Source organism: Nyctibius grandis, chromosome 6, assembly GCF_013368605.1.
Source record: "Nyctibius grandis isolate bNycGra1 chromosome 6, bNycGra1.pri, whole genome shotgun sequence".
Classification (NCBI taxonomy): Eukaryota; Metazoa; Chordata; class Aves; order Nyctibiiformes; family Nyctibiidae; genus Nyctibius; species Nyctibius grandis.
In genome coordinates, this window is record NC_090663.1 from 87,050,618 (window position 1) to 87,067,757 (window position 17,140).

At 41.6% G+C, this 17,140-nt stretch overlaps 1 protein-coding gene across 2 annotated transcripts in view; it reads right to left on the reverse strand.

Moving 5' to 3' along the window:
* Positions 1 to 17,140, reverse strand: part of ANKRD17 (ankyrin repeat domain 17) — a 76,029-nt gene that overhangs the window by 24,250 nt on the left and 34,639 nt on the right. For both annotated transcript variants that reach the window (XM_068402692.1, XM_068402690.1), the window contains exons 3-15: positions 16,446 to 16,602; positions 14,589 to 14,736; positions 14,192 to 14,339; positions 12,895 to 13,128; positions 11,652 to 11,746; positions 8,325 to 8,562; positions 7,596 to 7,787; positions 7,110 to 7,219; positions 6,214 to 6,301; positions 5,146 to 5,273; positions 4,690 to 4,833; positions 4,018 to 4,120; positions 1,752 to 2,489 (exon numbers count right to left, since the gene is read on the reverse strand). In XM_068402692.1, coding sequence (XP_068258793.1) covers positions 1,752 to 2,489; positions 4,018 to 4,120; positions 4,690 to 4,833; positions 5,146 to 5,273; positions 6,214 to 6,301; positions 7,110 to 7,219; positions 7,596 to 7,787; positions 8,325 to 8,562; positions 11,652 to 11,746; positions 12,895 to 13,128; positions 14,192 to 14,339; positions 14,589 to 14,736; positions 16,446 to 16,602 — 2,523 coding nt within the window. The remainder of the gene's footprint in view (positions 1 to 1,751; positions 2,490 to 4,017; positions 4,121 to 4,689; positions 4,834 to 5,145; positions 5,274 to 6,213; positions 6,302 to 7,109; positions 7,220 to 7,595; positions 7,788 to 8,324; positions 8,563 to 11,651; positions 11,747 to 12,894; positions 13,129 to 14,191; positions 14,340 to 14,588; positions 14,737 to 16,445; positions 16,603 to 17,140) is intronic.

Consider the following 17,140-nt stretch of genomic DNA (forward strand, 5'->3'; position numbering starts at 1 on the left):
CCCAGAGTTGATCTAGCAACAACACTTGACCTCTACAGCAATACCCATGTCTTACACTCACCTCTGACAAATGCCAGCACTTGCCCACATGGCCTTGTTTGAAACAAGTACTTAAAATGGGAAAATTCAACTCATTGTTTGAACTACTTAAGCGCAGAGGTGAACATTAGATCAAGTTTGCACAGTCAAGGTGAAGCTTTGTTTTTGTAACTGGTGCTGCAAGCCACAGCTCTGGGATGGAACTAAACTCAAGTCACCTCAGAAACAGATTTAAATCCACAGGAATATTCTACAGGGTTCCTATTAAAGCAATACACAAAGCGACTGATAAAAACACTTAGCTGCTGCATGAATGTTTTGTGTTGCATTGAGCCCATTTCACCTCCACACTGAATTCTGATCTGTAGAAATCTTCAGTATCAATGCATGATGGACATAGTTTTATCTACTTTTTTATGCATCCATTTTGGTTTTTATTCACTGACAGCTTCCAATCTATGTCTAGGCTTCCATTCTAACACCAGACTTTCAGAGGAGAATCTCTATAGCTCATATAGGTTTCACTCATCTTTAAGAAGGCTTTGCCTGAGCATCAGCTTACTCATTGATGCCTAATTTGGAAAGCGTTGTTCCAAGCATTTTAAATAATCACCACCTGGTATTTTTAACCATTACCGTATCTTCTGCTCACTCTGCACCAGTATTGTACTCCAATAACTCCTGGAGTATCCACCGGACCAGCTCCATATTTCTGCATCTCTGGCCAAAAAATTCTTGGAGACCTGCTTTTCCTCTGGCCCGTGCCCCTCGTCCTAACATGCTTTACAAAGCACACTTGCCAAAATAGACAGCACTTTCAAAAATGAAAGTTCATCAGCTTAACCAAGGGCACCTCAGTAAATTTTCACCGAGTGACATGATTTTTTAAATACTATCTCCCTTCAGCTAATAGTCAAAATGGGTATTTCAGCAACTACTGTACCACGGAAAGGGGATTAAGTGCAACTGAAGAGGGTGTAAAGGAAGGCAACACCATAAAGTCGCATTTCCTATTGTATTTAAAACATGTTTCATTATTTTATTTTACTACTTAAGGCCTTAAAGCACTGATGTCACTGGGTAAGGAATTCTCTGAAGCAATTAAGAAGAATGTGGTATGGCTAAATTTGTTTTTCGCTGGCAAAGCAGCCATTTTTATGAGTAAATATTTTCCAAAGTCATAGGATTATCATCTTTTTTTTCCAAACAGAAGTAAAAGCTTCCAACAGGTAGACTATTCAAGGCCAACTAGAGCAGCTCTCATTCAAAAGACAAACCTACAGGTTCCTTACACATGACAGGCCCGATATGGTGCTACACTTGCTCAAAGCCCACGTGCTCCAAGTCAGTTCTCAGCGAGTTCAAAGTACTAACCAGTATCTAAGACGTTGCTCCTGAGCTACAAACAGGCCGAAATAGAACTGTGAGACCCCAGCACGTCCCCCCCAAACTATGAAGAGTTAAAAATGCCACTTCTGACATACCAACCTGACAAAAAGGCACCAGTTAGCTCAACAAAAGGAAAGGCAACCCTGCAAACTGAAAAGTTAAAGCTAGTTTTTTCTCAACTCCTGAAGACAAGGAGCAGTAGGCCAGGACTTGCTGCAGAGCTAGCAGGAATACACAAAGACACACACACATACATAAAGAAGTGGACATACCCTCAACTGGTCAAGCAAATATTATACCTGCTCGTAACAATATAAACCCACCTGCCATGATGTCATCCAGCGTGTCATTGAGCGTCTGAGCAGGGCTGGCTACCATTAACCCTTGCTGTGTTTCTGTCAGTATTCCTTGCCCCAGCCCTGCTAGTTGTGCTTGGCCCAACACTGGCTGTCCAACTATAAGATTTGCGATGGACCCTGGAGGTAAGGAACCTGCTGCCAGAGGCAAAGCTTGTGGCATGGCCAGAGGCTGAATTGGTGCAAAACCCGTCTGCGCAGCAGCTTGCTGAGGATCATCTTTAAGTAAGATGGGGTCCACTTGCTGTAATCGCGCATAGTCTCCCTCTGAGAGTTGTTCTCCTACCCCAACAGGGGTCAGTAGTCCCAGATGCTGGCAAGACTGTTGCTGCTGCTGCTGCTGGAGCTGAATTCTTTGCGCTTTTACCTCTAGGTATTGCTTTTTGAGCTGCTGCTGAGTTTTCAGCTGTAACTCTCGCTCCACTTTCTGCAGTTCCTCCAAAATCTTTTGTTTCTTCTGAATTTGTTCCTCTCTCGTTTTGTTCAGCTCCTCAATCTTCTCTTTGGTGAGCTGGTCAGCGTGTGCCAATTCCAGGGACTGCAGCTGAGCGTTCTTCTCTATGGCTTCTTTTATCCTCTGCTCCAGCTCTGTCAACTTGCCCTGAGCCTCTTCTACAATGCTCTCTGGAGACTGATTGGTGATGTAACCCTGTACATCCTGGTTGTTTGCTGGCAAATGACTGCTGGACTTTTGTTTAGAAGCAGCTGTGTGAAAAAGAAACCCCCTCAGAACCAATGGAAGTGCATATGAATGGCATCCTCATCCTAGAGCTACTGCTGGGCTTCTAAATGGCCGGTCGTGCACCAAGACACAGCACCCACAGAAGGTCAGCGGGTACTTCAAGGCCCTCCAAGACACCGTACCCCTTCGCTATCAATTTTACCACAGCAGTCAGATTGCAATTTAACAGTACAGATTACTGCACAGACATTCCCAATAACCCTGCGCTACGTTGACATATTTACTCCAACAATTGTTACACTTTTGCCAAATGAAGCGATTGTCTCAAGAGCTGCTGTCTCAAGTGGTGCAACAAGACAAATGGCAACAAAAAGAAAGGCTATGCTGTCCCTTTACATGGTGTTTTGATACTAGTGTCGTGTTAAGACATAAAGGTACGGTTACAGCCCTGAAGCACAGCAAAAGTGATGTAAAAACATCTCGAGGGACAGGTGGCTTGTTCTAGGCCACCAGTTTGGTGAGTAACTCGGTACATTTTAGAATGTTTCTAGAACACTGAATCCTTTCACTACAGGTATCCAGCTTTGCTCAGCTGACAAACAGCGCTAGAACCCGGGATAGTCATTTCTATTTAACATCATCTAACAGGGTATGTTTAGCCACTACATTTTATCCCTAGCAGACATGATTTTGCCTGTGTCAAAACTCAGCTCTCTGCCCAGGCAAGGCAAATATTGCAGCCTTCCTGTAGGAATGAGCGCTGGCCTCATCCAATTCATCTCTTATGCAGAAGTCCACAGTAACACAGCTGACATGCTCTGCCATACCAGGTGGAGGAGGAACAATCGGTTAATTTTGAAGGGCGAAAGGCAAATCAAAACTCAGGGTTTGAGGCAGTGGAGGTGCCCAGTTTCTTCCAGTCATCCTCGCTGTATTTCCAGAACAATACAAGTGTACACACAGTATTAATTTATGACATGCACGCCTGTATTTGCACTATCGCTGATCCTTGATAAAAATAGTTTTGGAAGAGAATTCTTAAGTAGAGAAAGCATTAAGTGTCAAAATGGCGATATCAAAATGGATGCAAATTTAGTCCTAGGAGGACCTGAGCCACATCAGACTAAATATTTTATAGCACAAGAAATTCCGCCTTCAATCAAATTAAGTCAAGCCCACTCCAAGACTACTATCCTAAGTAAACACAAGTTAGCAAATCAACTCTGATACAGAGATTAACATTGTTTTTACAGCTTGCATTATCAATTTTATATAGGCTTCTGGGTGACATTTTGCATTAGTCCAGCATGTCAGACTAATATACATTTTAACTTATTTACTTAGGCAGATTTCTTGACGCTTTGTAATTACAGGGTTAGAGGACTGACACTTTGTATTTGGCAGATAAGCAAATCCTTAAAAAAAAAAATTGCAGTTTCCTCGACTGAATCCATAAACACTCTTCATAGGAACTACCCTGCTAGCAGTGCAACCCTCTGTCTTCTGCCTAGGAAGGATATTTAGAAAATAAGCTCCAGAACTAAGACTGACCTTTATTTCTGATGGGAAGGGTTGTGGCGACATTAGCAGGGGGTTTGTCAGGCTCCTGGGGTGGGACGACCATGGGCAGCGCCTGCACTGGTACACGAGGAGCCTAAAATGTTGGATACTAACAGATTACTTTTCTCATACTCTAATCTAGTTATAATTCAATAGAAGGTAAAGAAAACCTGTTAGAAAAGCAGACTTTAAAGGTGACTAAGAACATTTAATACTGTTTTTAATATGGTGAGTTCAACAGGTAACAATGAGATCACCTGACTTCTACATACTTTGCACTTTTAACCTAAGAAATTACTTGCCAAACAATACCCATCTCAGCATGGTACAGTGCTGTACTATGGTAAAGCAAATACAAGCCACAAGGGGCTACAAATGTCATTCTGAAGAGCCTCATTAAGACCTTTTCACTTGCTGGAGTTTTTTTTCCAAAAATATTTATAGAGCAATAAGAAGAATGATGAGAGCACTAAACAGTGATGCTCAAAGAGTCTTCACCATTTTCACGACAGCTCAAAGTAATTATTAGTGTGTTCTCCTACAGTTCAGTAGCTCATGAAATGACAGGACTGACTCCTCTCATCTTTAAACTCCTGAGTAAGCTGCAAGAAGAAATGCAAAAACGCCCCACAAACCCACAGATAACCAGCCCTTCCATCTTACCCTATTTAAATCATGGGATGGTGGGGTCAGCTGAGTAGCGTCAGGTGGAGGAGCAGAAAGCAAGTTGTTTGGGTAATCTAGAAGGTAACAAACCACGCTGGTATGACCACCTTTTGCTGCCTCTATTAACATAGTTGATCCATCCTAAAGAGGGAAAGATCACAGTATTAGTGAACAGCATCATCCAAACATGACACCACCCAAGTGTTTTGGGAGACACACACTATCTGTTAAAGACTGCTTTAATAAATACTCATTCCATCTGCAATAAGTCCCCATCTAAACTTAAGATATTAAATATTCCCAAAAAAATGAGTACTTTTAAAAATTTTCCTTCCTATTCCACAATTACGACCTTACAACAGAGAATACAAAAGGAGCAAATTCGCTTGTGTATTCAGTTTAAGATTAATGGAATACTACCTCAGAGGAAAACGAGGTAGTTGAGCAACAAACCTTCAATCTGTGTGTAGGATCAGCACCATGAGCTAGCAGTAACTCCACAACTGCCAAATGACCTCCAGCACAGGCAAGCGACAACACTGTATGATCGTTGTTAGCTGTGGTCCTGTTCACATTTGCTCCTTCAAAAACAGAGAGGAAAAGATTATTTAAAAAGATTTCAACCCGTTCTCCTCTACCAAAAGACACAAGAAGTTAACTTTTTTCTTAAACATGAAAATGCACTTCTCCATGGCTCCAGTCTTACGACTAATAAATTAAATCAAACAGTCAATTATTACTATAATCAGAAGACCACTTCACATGTCACAAAAGCAAAAACCTACCTGGGCCAGCACTCCAAACTCACTGTTCAAATGGCTACGTTCTAAGTATGGAACATCACACAGCAGGTGAAGCTACTGCTTTTAAATTTGCCAGCACTTGTGCCAGGACTACACCTCTTTTTTATCAAAAACCAAAGCTAAGGCCCAGCTCATGGATCCATGCATCTTAGCACCAGCAAGCAGATGATTAATCGCAGCTCTGCTTCTTTCCTCTACAATCTACACAGGGAAAATTACATCCCACAGGAAGCTTTAAGCCAGTCCTGCTCCATACAAGGTAGGTACAAGAAAAATCCTATCAGCTCAAGAGAGAGTAAACAGCAATTCCAACCTCTGCATCAACTCTACGCATTCAGCAGTGATGTAAGGCTGGAGCTAATAGTTCTGACAACATCAAGCAAGTTATAGTCAAAACAAAGAGGCACTTGAAGTTAAACTTCTGAAAAGACAGTGCTCAAAAACTGCACCAGGAGCACAGAGACACCCAGTAACCACTACTACTGTTGTTGCTTTTACTAGGGATTAGAGACTGGAATAGAATTATTTTTTGAAGCAGCTGCAGTTCCCACTGATCTCTCCAGAAACCAGAGGTGATCATTACAGGCCTAGTTTTGAGAATCAATGACCTACTTGACTCAAAATATTTGAAACAAACCCAAGGAAGTTACACAGTAGTACTGACACGTTCTTGAGCATTGCTAACAGCAAGAAAACCAGAACCTTTTCACGCTCTTACCTTTGCTAATCAAGAACTGAACAGTGCAAACGTGACCTGCCCTCGCAGCTTTCATGAGAGGAGTTCTTCCACCTTCTGATTCATGCTCCTAGAGCAGATAGACAGGCTTAAAATTCAAAATTCACAAACAGCACATGTGAAAGGATGCAATTCAGCCCTTTGGTTTTTGGAATGGAAAGACAGCAGACATGGAAGATCCTTTTTTAGGGTTTCACAAACTACAGACATAAAATTTACACAACATTTGAACTGAGTGTGTCTTGCAGACAGATGAAACTATCTACCTACCTTTGTACAGGTCTGAGACTCCTGGACAAGCCCACGGTGGGGATATTAGTTAAACAAAATGTGTTCTGTCATGCTTAACTTGGCTTTTTGATAACATACTGGTGTACAAGCCTACTGAAATGTAAAAATCAATTTACCTCCGTCATCGTAATTCCATTACGGTACACCAAACAGATCACACCAGAACAGAGCTATCAACTGTTGGCTGCACAAGGAATAGAAAACACTTGCAGGTACAAGTACTAACCCATCATCAGCTCAGCAATGCAAAGCTGAACACCATTCAGGACTGCACGTGACATAAGAACAAAATCCCCTTTCTTCTACACAAGCAACCTTGAATGGCTTGGAACTGTGTTAGACATCAGTCACCAAAGTACTGTAACTGACCTAAGCATTTTCAGGTAATTAAACAGCCTAAAATCCATTAGAAAAGCATCACCAATTCTCACTTAGTTAGAAGAAAAAAGTTAAAAGATAATTTGAATACAACTGTAACAGTTAACAGAAAACTCCTTAAGTTTTCAGCAATGAACATGGGACAAAAAAAAGAAATAAACATTTATAATTTTATTTCCTAATTATTTTTTTTAAAAGTAATGACTTACCAGATCTGCACCTGCCTGAAGTAAGACATCTGCTACATCAGTATGGCCATTTTCACAGGCGTATGTCAGCGCTGTGTCACCCGTTGCTGTTGTTGCATGCACATTAGCCCCTGAAGCGGTAGGAACGAGCGTGTAAGCTTTATGAAGTTCACCACAGAAAATATGCAAGTCTCTTCATAATCTTTACCAGATCAGATAGCAAATGTTTAGCTTCCCCCTTCCAATCCAACATCTATGAGACTGACAAATTAATCATACTCTAGAGGAATAAAAAAAATAAAGAGAAACTAGAAGTTCAGTTACAAGGGAGTTTACACCAACTTCATCTCCAAAAGCTTAATTAGGGTCCAGCTAGTAAATTACTTGAGGTTCCACAAACCTTTCCAGTCAACTTGCTAATGAAAATGTAATGAATATGCAAAAAGATATTTTTCGTTCAAGGTTACACTAAGTCTCTACAAAACTGTTAGCAAAATTACTCCATACCTGCAGCTAATAAATATTTAACCAGCTCCAAATGACCCTCTTGAGCAGCCTCCATCAAAGGTGTGGAACAACCAAGTTCTATGTCAGCTCCTGCTTTAATAAGGAAATCTGCAACCTCCAAGAAACCTCCACAGCACGCCAGAGTTAGTGCAGTTTCTTGCGTCTCCTCTGTCTGCGCATTGATGTTTGCTCCTTAAAACAAAACACAACACCAAAACCACACATAGATCAGAAAATAGGAGTTACTGAAATCCTATCAGCAGACAAAGCCATTTCCTGAGGCACAAGGCATCACTTTATTACATATCTCATTTCTAGAGCTGCAGACTTTTTTTTCTAAGATGATAGTGTACCAGACTACAAGATTTCCATTTTAACTACTCTGGAAACCCCTCTGAGGACCTCAAAGCACTTCCCTACAGCTTTTCAGCAATAACATCATCTCAAGATAGGCCAAGGCCATCGTGCAAGAGTGCAAGTTACTCACATTAACCGTTCACTATTCGATGGCTGTCTGAAAACATGTTCTGAAGAACAATTCAGAATGACCACTTAATCAGTAGAGCAAAGGACATATTGCTAAAAAAAACCCCCAACTGCTCAAAAATGGGGTGGAGGGAGTTCAGAAGTTGTTGAAGAAGAAAACAAAGACTACAGTAACTTAGCTTCCCCCCCAACACATGCAGATACCTATTCAATTACAGTCCATGAAGCCACCACAAGAGTTACCTTGACCAAGCAACAGTGCCACCATCTCTTCATGGCCTTCTCTAGCTGCTTCCATCAGTGGTGTGTAGCCTTCATCGTTTACCTCTTCCAAATTCGCTCCACGTTCAATTAACAAAGCTGCCAGTTCGACGTGCCCACCACAGGCTGCCAAAGTCAGTGGAGACTCAAAAGAGTCAGCAGGCATGTTCACCTGAGCTCCGCTGTCAAGGAGTAATCTCGCCACTTCCACATGGCCATCCTAGGAATTAAAAAAAAAAACAAGATGAAAAGACCACCAAAACAGAAAAATTGCTGCTGCTCTCTAAAGCTCTCAGTAGTCACCATCTCAAACTCCCTCAGAAGGCACAGAAAGCAACAAATGAGTAAATAAGTCCAAAAAAATAATGAAACTTGCTTAATAGTTTTTCCTAAATGTATTTCCTAAGTATTTGAATAAAGCCTAAAGAACTACTATTAAGTAGGCACCTGAAGAAAATTCAAGCATGTTTTACTGAACATGTTCAATTCAAAACTAAAATATTGTGAACCACATATCAAACTTTCCTGCCGAGGGTCTAAGTAACAACCTGGTCAACTTCTTCCTATCAGATTCAAGGTCAAGTGTTTGGGGTTAGCTTAGTTGTGGGTGGGACAACAAACACAAAACCCAAACAGTTGAGATGGAGCTCGACACTATTTTAGAAGCTTGCCTCCTCCAGTACCAAACAAGACCAAAATCCTCTAACATCCAGTACTCCTCTTTGTTGAAGACTGTGGATGCAGAACTATACGTGTGAAATTATCTCAGGAACACAAATTCTAAGAAATAAGTTACCACTCAAAAGTATTTCTTGTCGCATTCCCTTCTTAAAAAGCAGCTGTGCATGATGACATCGCTTGCCTCCCGTCTCCTGCAAAACTATTTCACTGCTCAGCTTAATAGCAGAGCCAGGACTTACTTTCTCCCTCCAAGAGAAAAGTCACAACAAAACCATTTTTCAGGGGTTCCTCACACACCACAGGAGCCACCTGAACTACAGCCTTCCCTTGGCAGGATTTTCCAGATACCATTATCATGCTGTCAGGCTCATTTTACCAAAACATAGCTACCAAGTTTGCTTTCCTCCTTTAGAAACAAAGAAAATATTTGAGCATATGATCTTCATCATTTTTTTAGTATTCCCTAAATTCAGGAACTATCTGAAGTGGCTTCTCAGCTCTATGTTTACCCTGGAGGCCTGATAGTGACATATCCAAGTTGCCATTGTTCAAACTTGGAGTAGCCATAAAGGGAAAAGGTCTGACACACAAAGCACAAACCCAGCAGCTTACCAGGAACACGAGGCTGTCCCAAGGTTGTCACTGAACCACGTGAGTACACCTTGATCTCAGATTAACTAATAAGAGGCAGCAAATCACAGCCATCGCCATCCTTGCCAAGCTAGAAACCACAACCCCAACAAAGCTCTTCTCCAGACAAAATACAAAACCAGATCTGACATTTTTACGCTTCTTTTTCTTAAATGTTTTGTACCTTCTCCTGATATCCAGAGAGCAAAACATTATTTCATCTCAGAAAAATATCTAGGACATTAACTAGGACATCTCCACCTTTCACATGAAACGACAACACTATTTTAGGGAAAAAACTCCAAGACTCCACAAAGAATCTTTCCTCAGGGAAATGTAGACATGGGTGCCTCAACCATCGGGCTCTGGCAAGACAGCTCACTCACCACCCCTGAGTCACAACAAGCATGGCAAACAGCAGTATGAAGGTGTGCTTCAAAGCTTCTCAGACATGGGCCAAGCAGCCTTGAGAGTAACTGCTCGTGTTTAACCACACCAGGAAATTTTATCCACGCTTTAACAAACCTTGCGAGGGGGTGGTGCTGTTCAGCTCTTCTACAACAGCTAGAAAAATCCTCATAACTGCTATTAGATCACAAAAAGTTGCCTGACCAATGTTCACAAGCGCACCAGGTGTATTTTGAAGGTGAACCACTGTGGGCAATCAGGACCCAGCCCTCACTGGGGAAGATGTGGTTAGTTCAGTAAGAGGATGCACCAACTAGACAAACCTGCTTTCTGCTCCCACAAGGCAAGTCACATTGCCCAACAACTCCTATGCATTACACCAATGTTAACTGCTGTCTAGAAAAAAGCTCTCAGTCAGAAGCCTTCCAGAAGGCCTTGCAGGACAAGTGACACTACACAAGGCTAATGACACAAAAAGCTTCACATATATTTCTATTTATGGCAAAAAACTATTATCCAAAAATCAGAGTTGTTCTCAGAATCTTACTAAATTTTACAAAAAGGTGATCTGTTCTACACTGTCCTTTTACAACTGCCTCGGATGGGCAAAGCAGCAACATGAAAGTACTCTTATTAGTAAGAAGTTATTTCCCCTTCCATTCTCTAGTTGCTTCCTGAACAGCTCCTGATCCTGTGTTTTCAAGCACCATGTGGCTACGTGAACCATACTAACACAAGCTGCACACACACAACCCAACATAACCACCTACACTGAAAGACAACTTTGCTTACAAACTCCTTAAACATGACGTAGGTATGTTAAATGCCTCCAACAACCAGGTTATGACCATAGTCACTGCTTGTGTTTAGCACACGTTGGAATTGTTAAAAGCATTTCAACAACCACTGAGAATCTTCCACTTCAAGTTATTTAATTTGGAGATTCCTGTATAAAGGATTTTCCCATCGTAAACTCAAAGTTGCTCACCCAGAAGCCTGCAAAATGACACAAAGCAATAAAAACAGGTTCTGTTCAATTAAATTACTATTATTTACTTAAATTACTAGTATTTACTTTCGGCTATCTCTTCAAGTCATTAATTTCTCTGAACTGAGGTCACAAAAGTATCTGTTTCAAACCAGGCCTCCATGATTATCAGAAGGTCAAAAAGCAAGTGACATATAACAACACAGAGAGAGATGTAGCCTCCAGAAGCTGCTTTGGGACAACAAGCATACATAGCCTTACTCAACAACTTCTGCCACCTCAAGTGCAGCTGGACATACAGAAACCTACTTACTCAAAGGATGGGTTACTAGAGCTCTGCTAATGCTCACATGATGCAAGTTTTAGCTGATGTCTCTTAAGAATTCAACTACTTGGTAGCCACGAGAGGAATGAGTTCAACTTTGCTGTTCTAGGAAGTACTGTTTTTCAACCAGGTATTCCCTGTCCACACGATTTCTTCTACCAAACGGACACCAAGTACCCAGGAGAACTGAAACATCACCTAGTTAGGTTCTGTACCAAAAGGAGATCAAATGGAATCACTTTGCTCATCTTCACTGCTCACGCCACGCATCGCTTACCATGCAAGCCTCCATGAGAGCAGTATGCATTTCATCTGTCTTGTGCTCCTGGTCTGCACCAGCTTCCAGCAGAAATCTCACCATTTCTAGATGGCCTGTGTAGAGAAAATAGTTAACAGATCAAAAACTGCTTCAGAAAGTGCATTTCACAAGTATATCATGAAAGTAACACAGTCATGACCAACACAACACACAAGCATATAAAACCAAATCAAGGAAAAAGAAAATTGCTGTTTTGTAACTCAACGTGACCATGGCTAAACCTTGTAACTACAACTACACGTAGCAACACCAAAAGCACCGATACTGCCCAATATGAGGCTACATTGCCTTTTCACCCTTCCTCCTTTATGTGGAATAAGTTAGTGACCTTCTTGGTCCCAAATATCACATGGCATTTTACTACAGGAAGCAAGCAACATGAGAAAATTAGGAGCTTATCTTTATGCCCTAAACATGAGATTTGGAGCAACACAGAAATGCACAAAAGACAGGCAAAGCATACATGGATAAGGGGAAAAGCATAAAAGCCTTCACTTCTGTCCCATGTAAATGAAAGACTAAGACCATCTTCTACTGAGGTGCCACACAAGTACCTCTGCTACCGACATCAATTACTCTGTGATGCCAAGAGCCACTCTAATAGCTCTAATAAAACATGTCCTAAGTGACTATAACAGCAACTGCTCAGCTGCACGAACACATTTGGCCTCTTAATTAAACATCTTCATCCCTTGCTTGGGTGATGCGAGAGAGCTGCCTAATACTCCAAGGGAGGCAAGAAAGGCTTGCTGCCTAAGCACTGACACCTAAAAGGCAAGGATTTTGCGTGTTTTCCAAGTGCCAAGTACTTTAAAATTAAATAGTTTCTCTAAGTAGAGGTATTTTGTATAGTATAGCTTTAAAATAGAAACTTGACCATACTTACTCTATGATGAAGTGTAGTAGTTCCTCTTCTTCTAATTCATTTAGTAGAGAATCTTTTAAAGCACCATAATGACTCAGACAAAAGGTTTATGTCTTGATACTTACCCTTTCCACACTGATAATAATTCTGCATACAGCACACACATCTATGTGGCATCACAGCCAAGATAAAAGCATCAGAAGGGGTCTGTTCGTAGCCTTTAAATACATTTTGCCCTCGACAGCAAGTCTCAGTAGAGGTTTGTAAAGACTTCTCACACTGTCACACTTTCCACACTCGTTCCACCTTTGTAAAGTGAGGTATTTGGTACCATACCTTTGTAGCAAGCCAGTGTAAGCGCGCTCTCCTTGAACTCGTTGGAATGCGTGTTTATGCCCGCTCCATTTTCCAACAGCACTCTGGCCACCTCCACGTGGCCGGCACTGCCCGCTTCCATCAGAGGAGTGTGACCATTCTCGTTATGGTCCTCGATACTCGCGCCCGATTCCAGCAGGACTTTCACAACATCCACGTAGCCTCCAGCGCAGGCGTACGTCAGGGCTGTATTGCCTAAAGCCAGCAGAGAAAGGGGTTTGAGCACAGAATTTGACAGCATTTCTATGCTGGGAACTTCAACTTACGCCCCATTTCATCCCTTTCACCTGCCTACCTTATGAACAGGTTTTTTCAGGCTAGAGACCACGAACTACAGGGAAGGGGGGAAAAAAAAAGCAAGTAACTGGACAAAGTAGCTCAGTGCCGACAGACTGAAGATCTCCATGTGCCTGGTGACTGTATTGATACACTTCTCATTTCTATCCCAGCTAATCCCAGCTTCCAACACAAAAACCCACTCCTTTTCTTGTTAATCAGCACGGACATACTATGCTGTAAAAAGGAAAGCTCAAAAGAAGGAGCAGAATGAAGTACTGCTTCTAAATCAAGTCTTAAACACCTCTAAAGGCCTAGTTCAAAAAAGACCCATAGTCTTTACAAGGAGATGAAAACAACCTCCACGTAAAAACCACAAAGACTTATATTTGAACAGAACAGTCGAAGAGTCTGCCTTTATGAAAAATACCTTGAAAACAGTTAAAGGTCAAAGCTGTATTACTTCTCAGAACTACCTCACTGAAAAAAAAAAATAAGGTGTCTTCTGGAATCCCTGTTTTCCTCATCATTCAGGTCAGTGTTCCATTTGTCAGTGTTGACTACACACAATCTCTGCACTTCAAGGTTGCACTAACTAAGGAAATTTCCCAGTTTGGTCACTTCAACACAAATGGAGGGGGACGCAGCTTCTTATGTTTGCTATTTTCCCTTGGCTTCCTAGACCTGACACCAAATTTTCCATGTACACACAAACTTCCCAGACCACGCTTAAAATAACTATGTGACAACAAATCCTATGTATGCAAATACCTTTCAGTTACTGAGTGACCTTATCCACCTTTGTATGTCTGCAACCAACTAATAGTTTATAGTTTCATCCAAAAGAAATCAGAAGCTAAATAGTAAAACCACAAGGAAGGATTATGTGTTGCTTGGCTGAGAGCCATTTCTCCCAGATTTCCACACAGTGCAAATCTCAGATTTTCAGTCATTTTCAACAAGCTCTAAGGCACTTCTTTACCTGTTGATGACTGCGCATTCACATCAGCACCATGAGCTAGCAGCAACTTGACAATTTTGACATGTCCGCCGTTAGCAGCAGCCATTAGAGGCGTAATGTCTCCTTTAATACCACGGTCCTCCACATTAGCATGCATTGCCAGAAGAACCTGTGAACAGAAGGGTGATCAACAGCACTGGCAAGTGACAAACCCATGTGTCAAGATGGTTGAAACGCTACCCAAAGCCCCCGCCTTCACCAACAGTTTAGAAACAGTTTAGAATGCACTAGCAACATTCACTTTATGTCTAAGTGCCAGTTAACTGGCATTTTCCCCCACCTTAACACCACCTTCCAGGTGCATAAGGCTGGAATACAGTAATTCAACACTTATACTAAAACCAGCTAAGAAACCAACCTGTGCAAGCTCATAATATCCCGCTGAGCAGGCTAAACAAAGGAGGCTTTCCCCTTCTTCTGTGTGCTCGTTCACACTTCGTCCTTCAATTAGCAATTTCCGCACAGCATTTACATCTCCTTCTGAACAAGCCTCTGCCAAGCTGCGGCTAATAAGACAGAAAGCATTTAGAAGTGAAAATGGACTAGGCTTGAAACGCTTGCTCTACGTGCAGAGTAACAATCCAACACGCCGTGAGGATGCAGTCAACAAAAAGGAAACACCATCTAAAGAAGTGCCAACTGCTAATTAAAGAGGTGCTATTTTTACACTTGAGATTTTCCACGTAACTTTTACAAAAATTAAGTAATGTACATACTCAACCACTCCTGTTACTAATTTTTAACACAAGTTTACAAGAGAAACATCTGCAGGATGACCATTTAGGTTACCAAATTCTGCGTTATGTACAACTGAAGCAGAACATGCTGAGAGAAGACACGACTGTGGACCTGATTTACTGCCTCTGCACTATAGATGCAGGACAATGTTATGTCCTACAGAGGTACAAAACCTTTTTTGGTAATCATTTAATAATCTGAGAAATAAATAATCACTTTCCCTTTTGAAAGGCATTGCAAACAAATCCCTGTTGGCTTATATCACTAATTATGACATAATACACAGTCCCAGCCTATTCCTGCTTTGTAGTTCCAGTTTGAAAACACACGTTTTGTCCCCCTAGTTTTCTGAAGTAAGGTTCAAAGAAAAGGAGAACTGATTAAATCACGGTAGGTACAACACCACGAGTATTCCTTTTCAGATCAGCAACCACTACTCAGAGTTGCATTTACACTCCCTTTTGCCCCAGGACCAGAGGACACAGAAATTGTGTGTCCATCTCAACAACACTTGACCTTTGTTCAGCACTGTAACTGTTAATTAAACTACAACAAACCACCTGCATGAGTCTTCTCCTATAACAGAATTAATCACTTCCCCTCTGCCCTGTGCTGAAAACCCCACAATTTTGTAACGCAATCCAATGTTTCAGTTGTGGCCCTAACTCAACCCAGCAGAGAAGCATAAAACTCTCCTGGTTTGGTAAGCCCCAAGTCAGACTACTTGTGGTTCTTGTGTCACTCCGTGAGCTCTTCACTTCTACCATTCCAACTCTGTTTCAGTCCAAAAAGGGTCCACTGGAAACATATTTTCCACCCTCTGATTCTGTTTTCTGTCTACATCGCCTTCATTCCAAAACAGTTTTTGCTTTGTCAGAGTGAAAATTCAAGCCAGACATATTTCCCTATTCCGCTCCAAATAATTGGATCAGTAATAATAAATCCAAGACTACTGGTCTCACCCCACCCACTGCCCTTTCCTCTCTTCTCCATTTAGGAAGTCCCATCAACACAGAACTAACTCAAAAGGGAATGGGAAAAAAGCCATGAAGGCTCTAGTCTCCCAAGACTGTTCTTCTTCAATTAAAAAGGCGCTCTGAAGTTCTCTAAAACAACAGACTGGGTTTTGTTTTGGTCCCAAAGGTAGTTCCACGCTGTCCCTCCATGACCCATTTCAGGATTTGCTATTTTTTTGGTACAGTTATAAGGCCCATGCTATTTAAAAACTTAGATATTTTGTTTCTATAGTCAATTTATATTACTCAGAGTGCTGTTTCTGAATTCTATGCAGTATTAATTGCTTCACTTCCCACTGCAAGACCTGACAGTCCAGGAATATTTAACAGGAGAATCACAGGTGATAACCTGGCACTAATTCAACTTGAGTAAGACTTTCACCATCCTTTAATCAGAAGTGATACAACAAGAAATAAAAGTAGCAAACCACTGAAAGAAAACAGCATGAAGGCTGGCTTACTTGTCCGTCTGCCCTGCATTTGCTGTGCTTTCCGCTCGCATCCGGGTAAGCGCAGCGGCAGCTTCATCCAACGCGCAACTGACCGACGAAGTCAGCCTGCGAAGCACCTCAGGATCTGCAAACGCTTTACCATCGGCTGTAGACAGCTTACCTATTCCTGTCGTTCCAATTCCCAACAAATTGGTACGCGTGCCAGGAAAGGAGAGAAGAGAGAAGTTGAAATTTATGAGTTCTGTTGGCAGAAACATTCCAAGCGTAATGAGCTACAGCTTCTAAAACGAAAGGATTAACTGTTTACCACACTAATATAAAAACTGCACTCAGAATGAAACCCTCTAATCCACAGAAGGCATTATTTTTTAACTACTGACAACTAGTTAGTATAAGCAAGTAGTAAAGCTTTTCACAAAGTAATTGTTACAAAACAAAGCCTCACTGAGCAATTTTGGTTTTGATATAAGGCCGCAAGCCAAGGTCAGGTGTCAGTTTTACTCAGGCTTTTGGAAATCCAGCGCTGGAGTAATCTGATTAGAAGCACAGCCTTCACATGAACCTCTGATTTTCCCAAATTTGAAATGGTTTAGTGAACGTCTCACTCTTCAGTGACTTGCACAACCTTGCCAAGTTCACACCGCCTTACATGCTGCATCTGTATCATGCTCATGTGGATTAGACTTATGCAAGCAGTCCCAGTA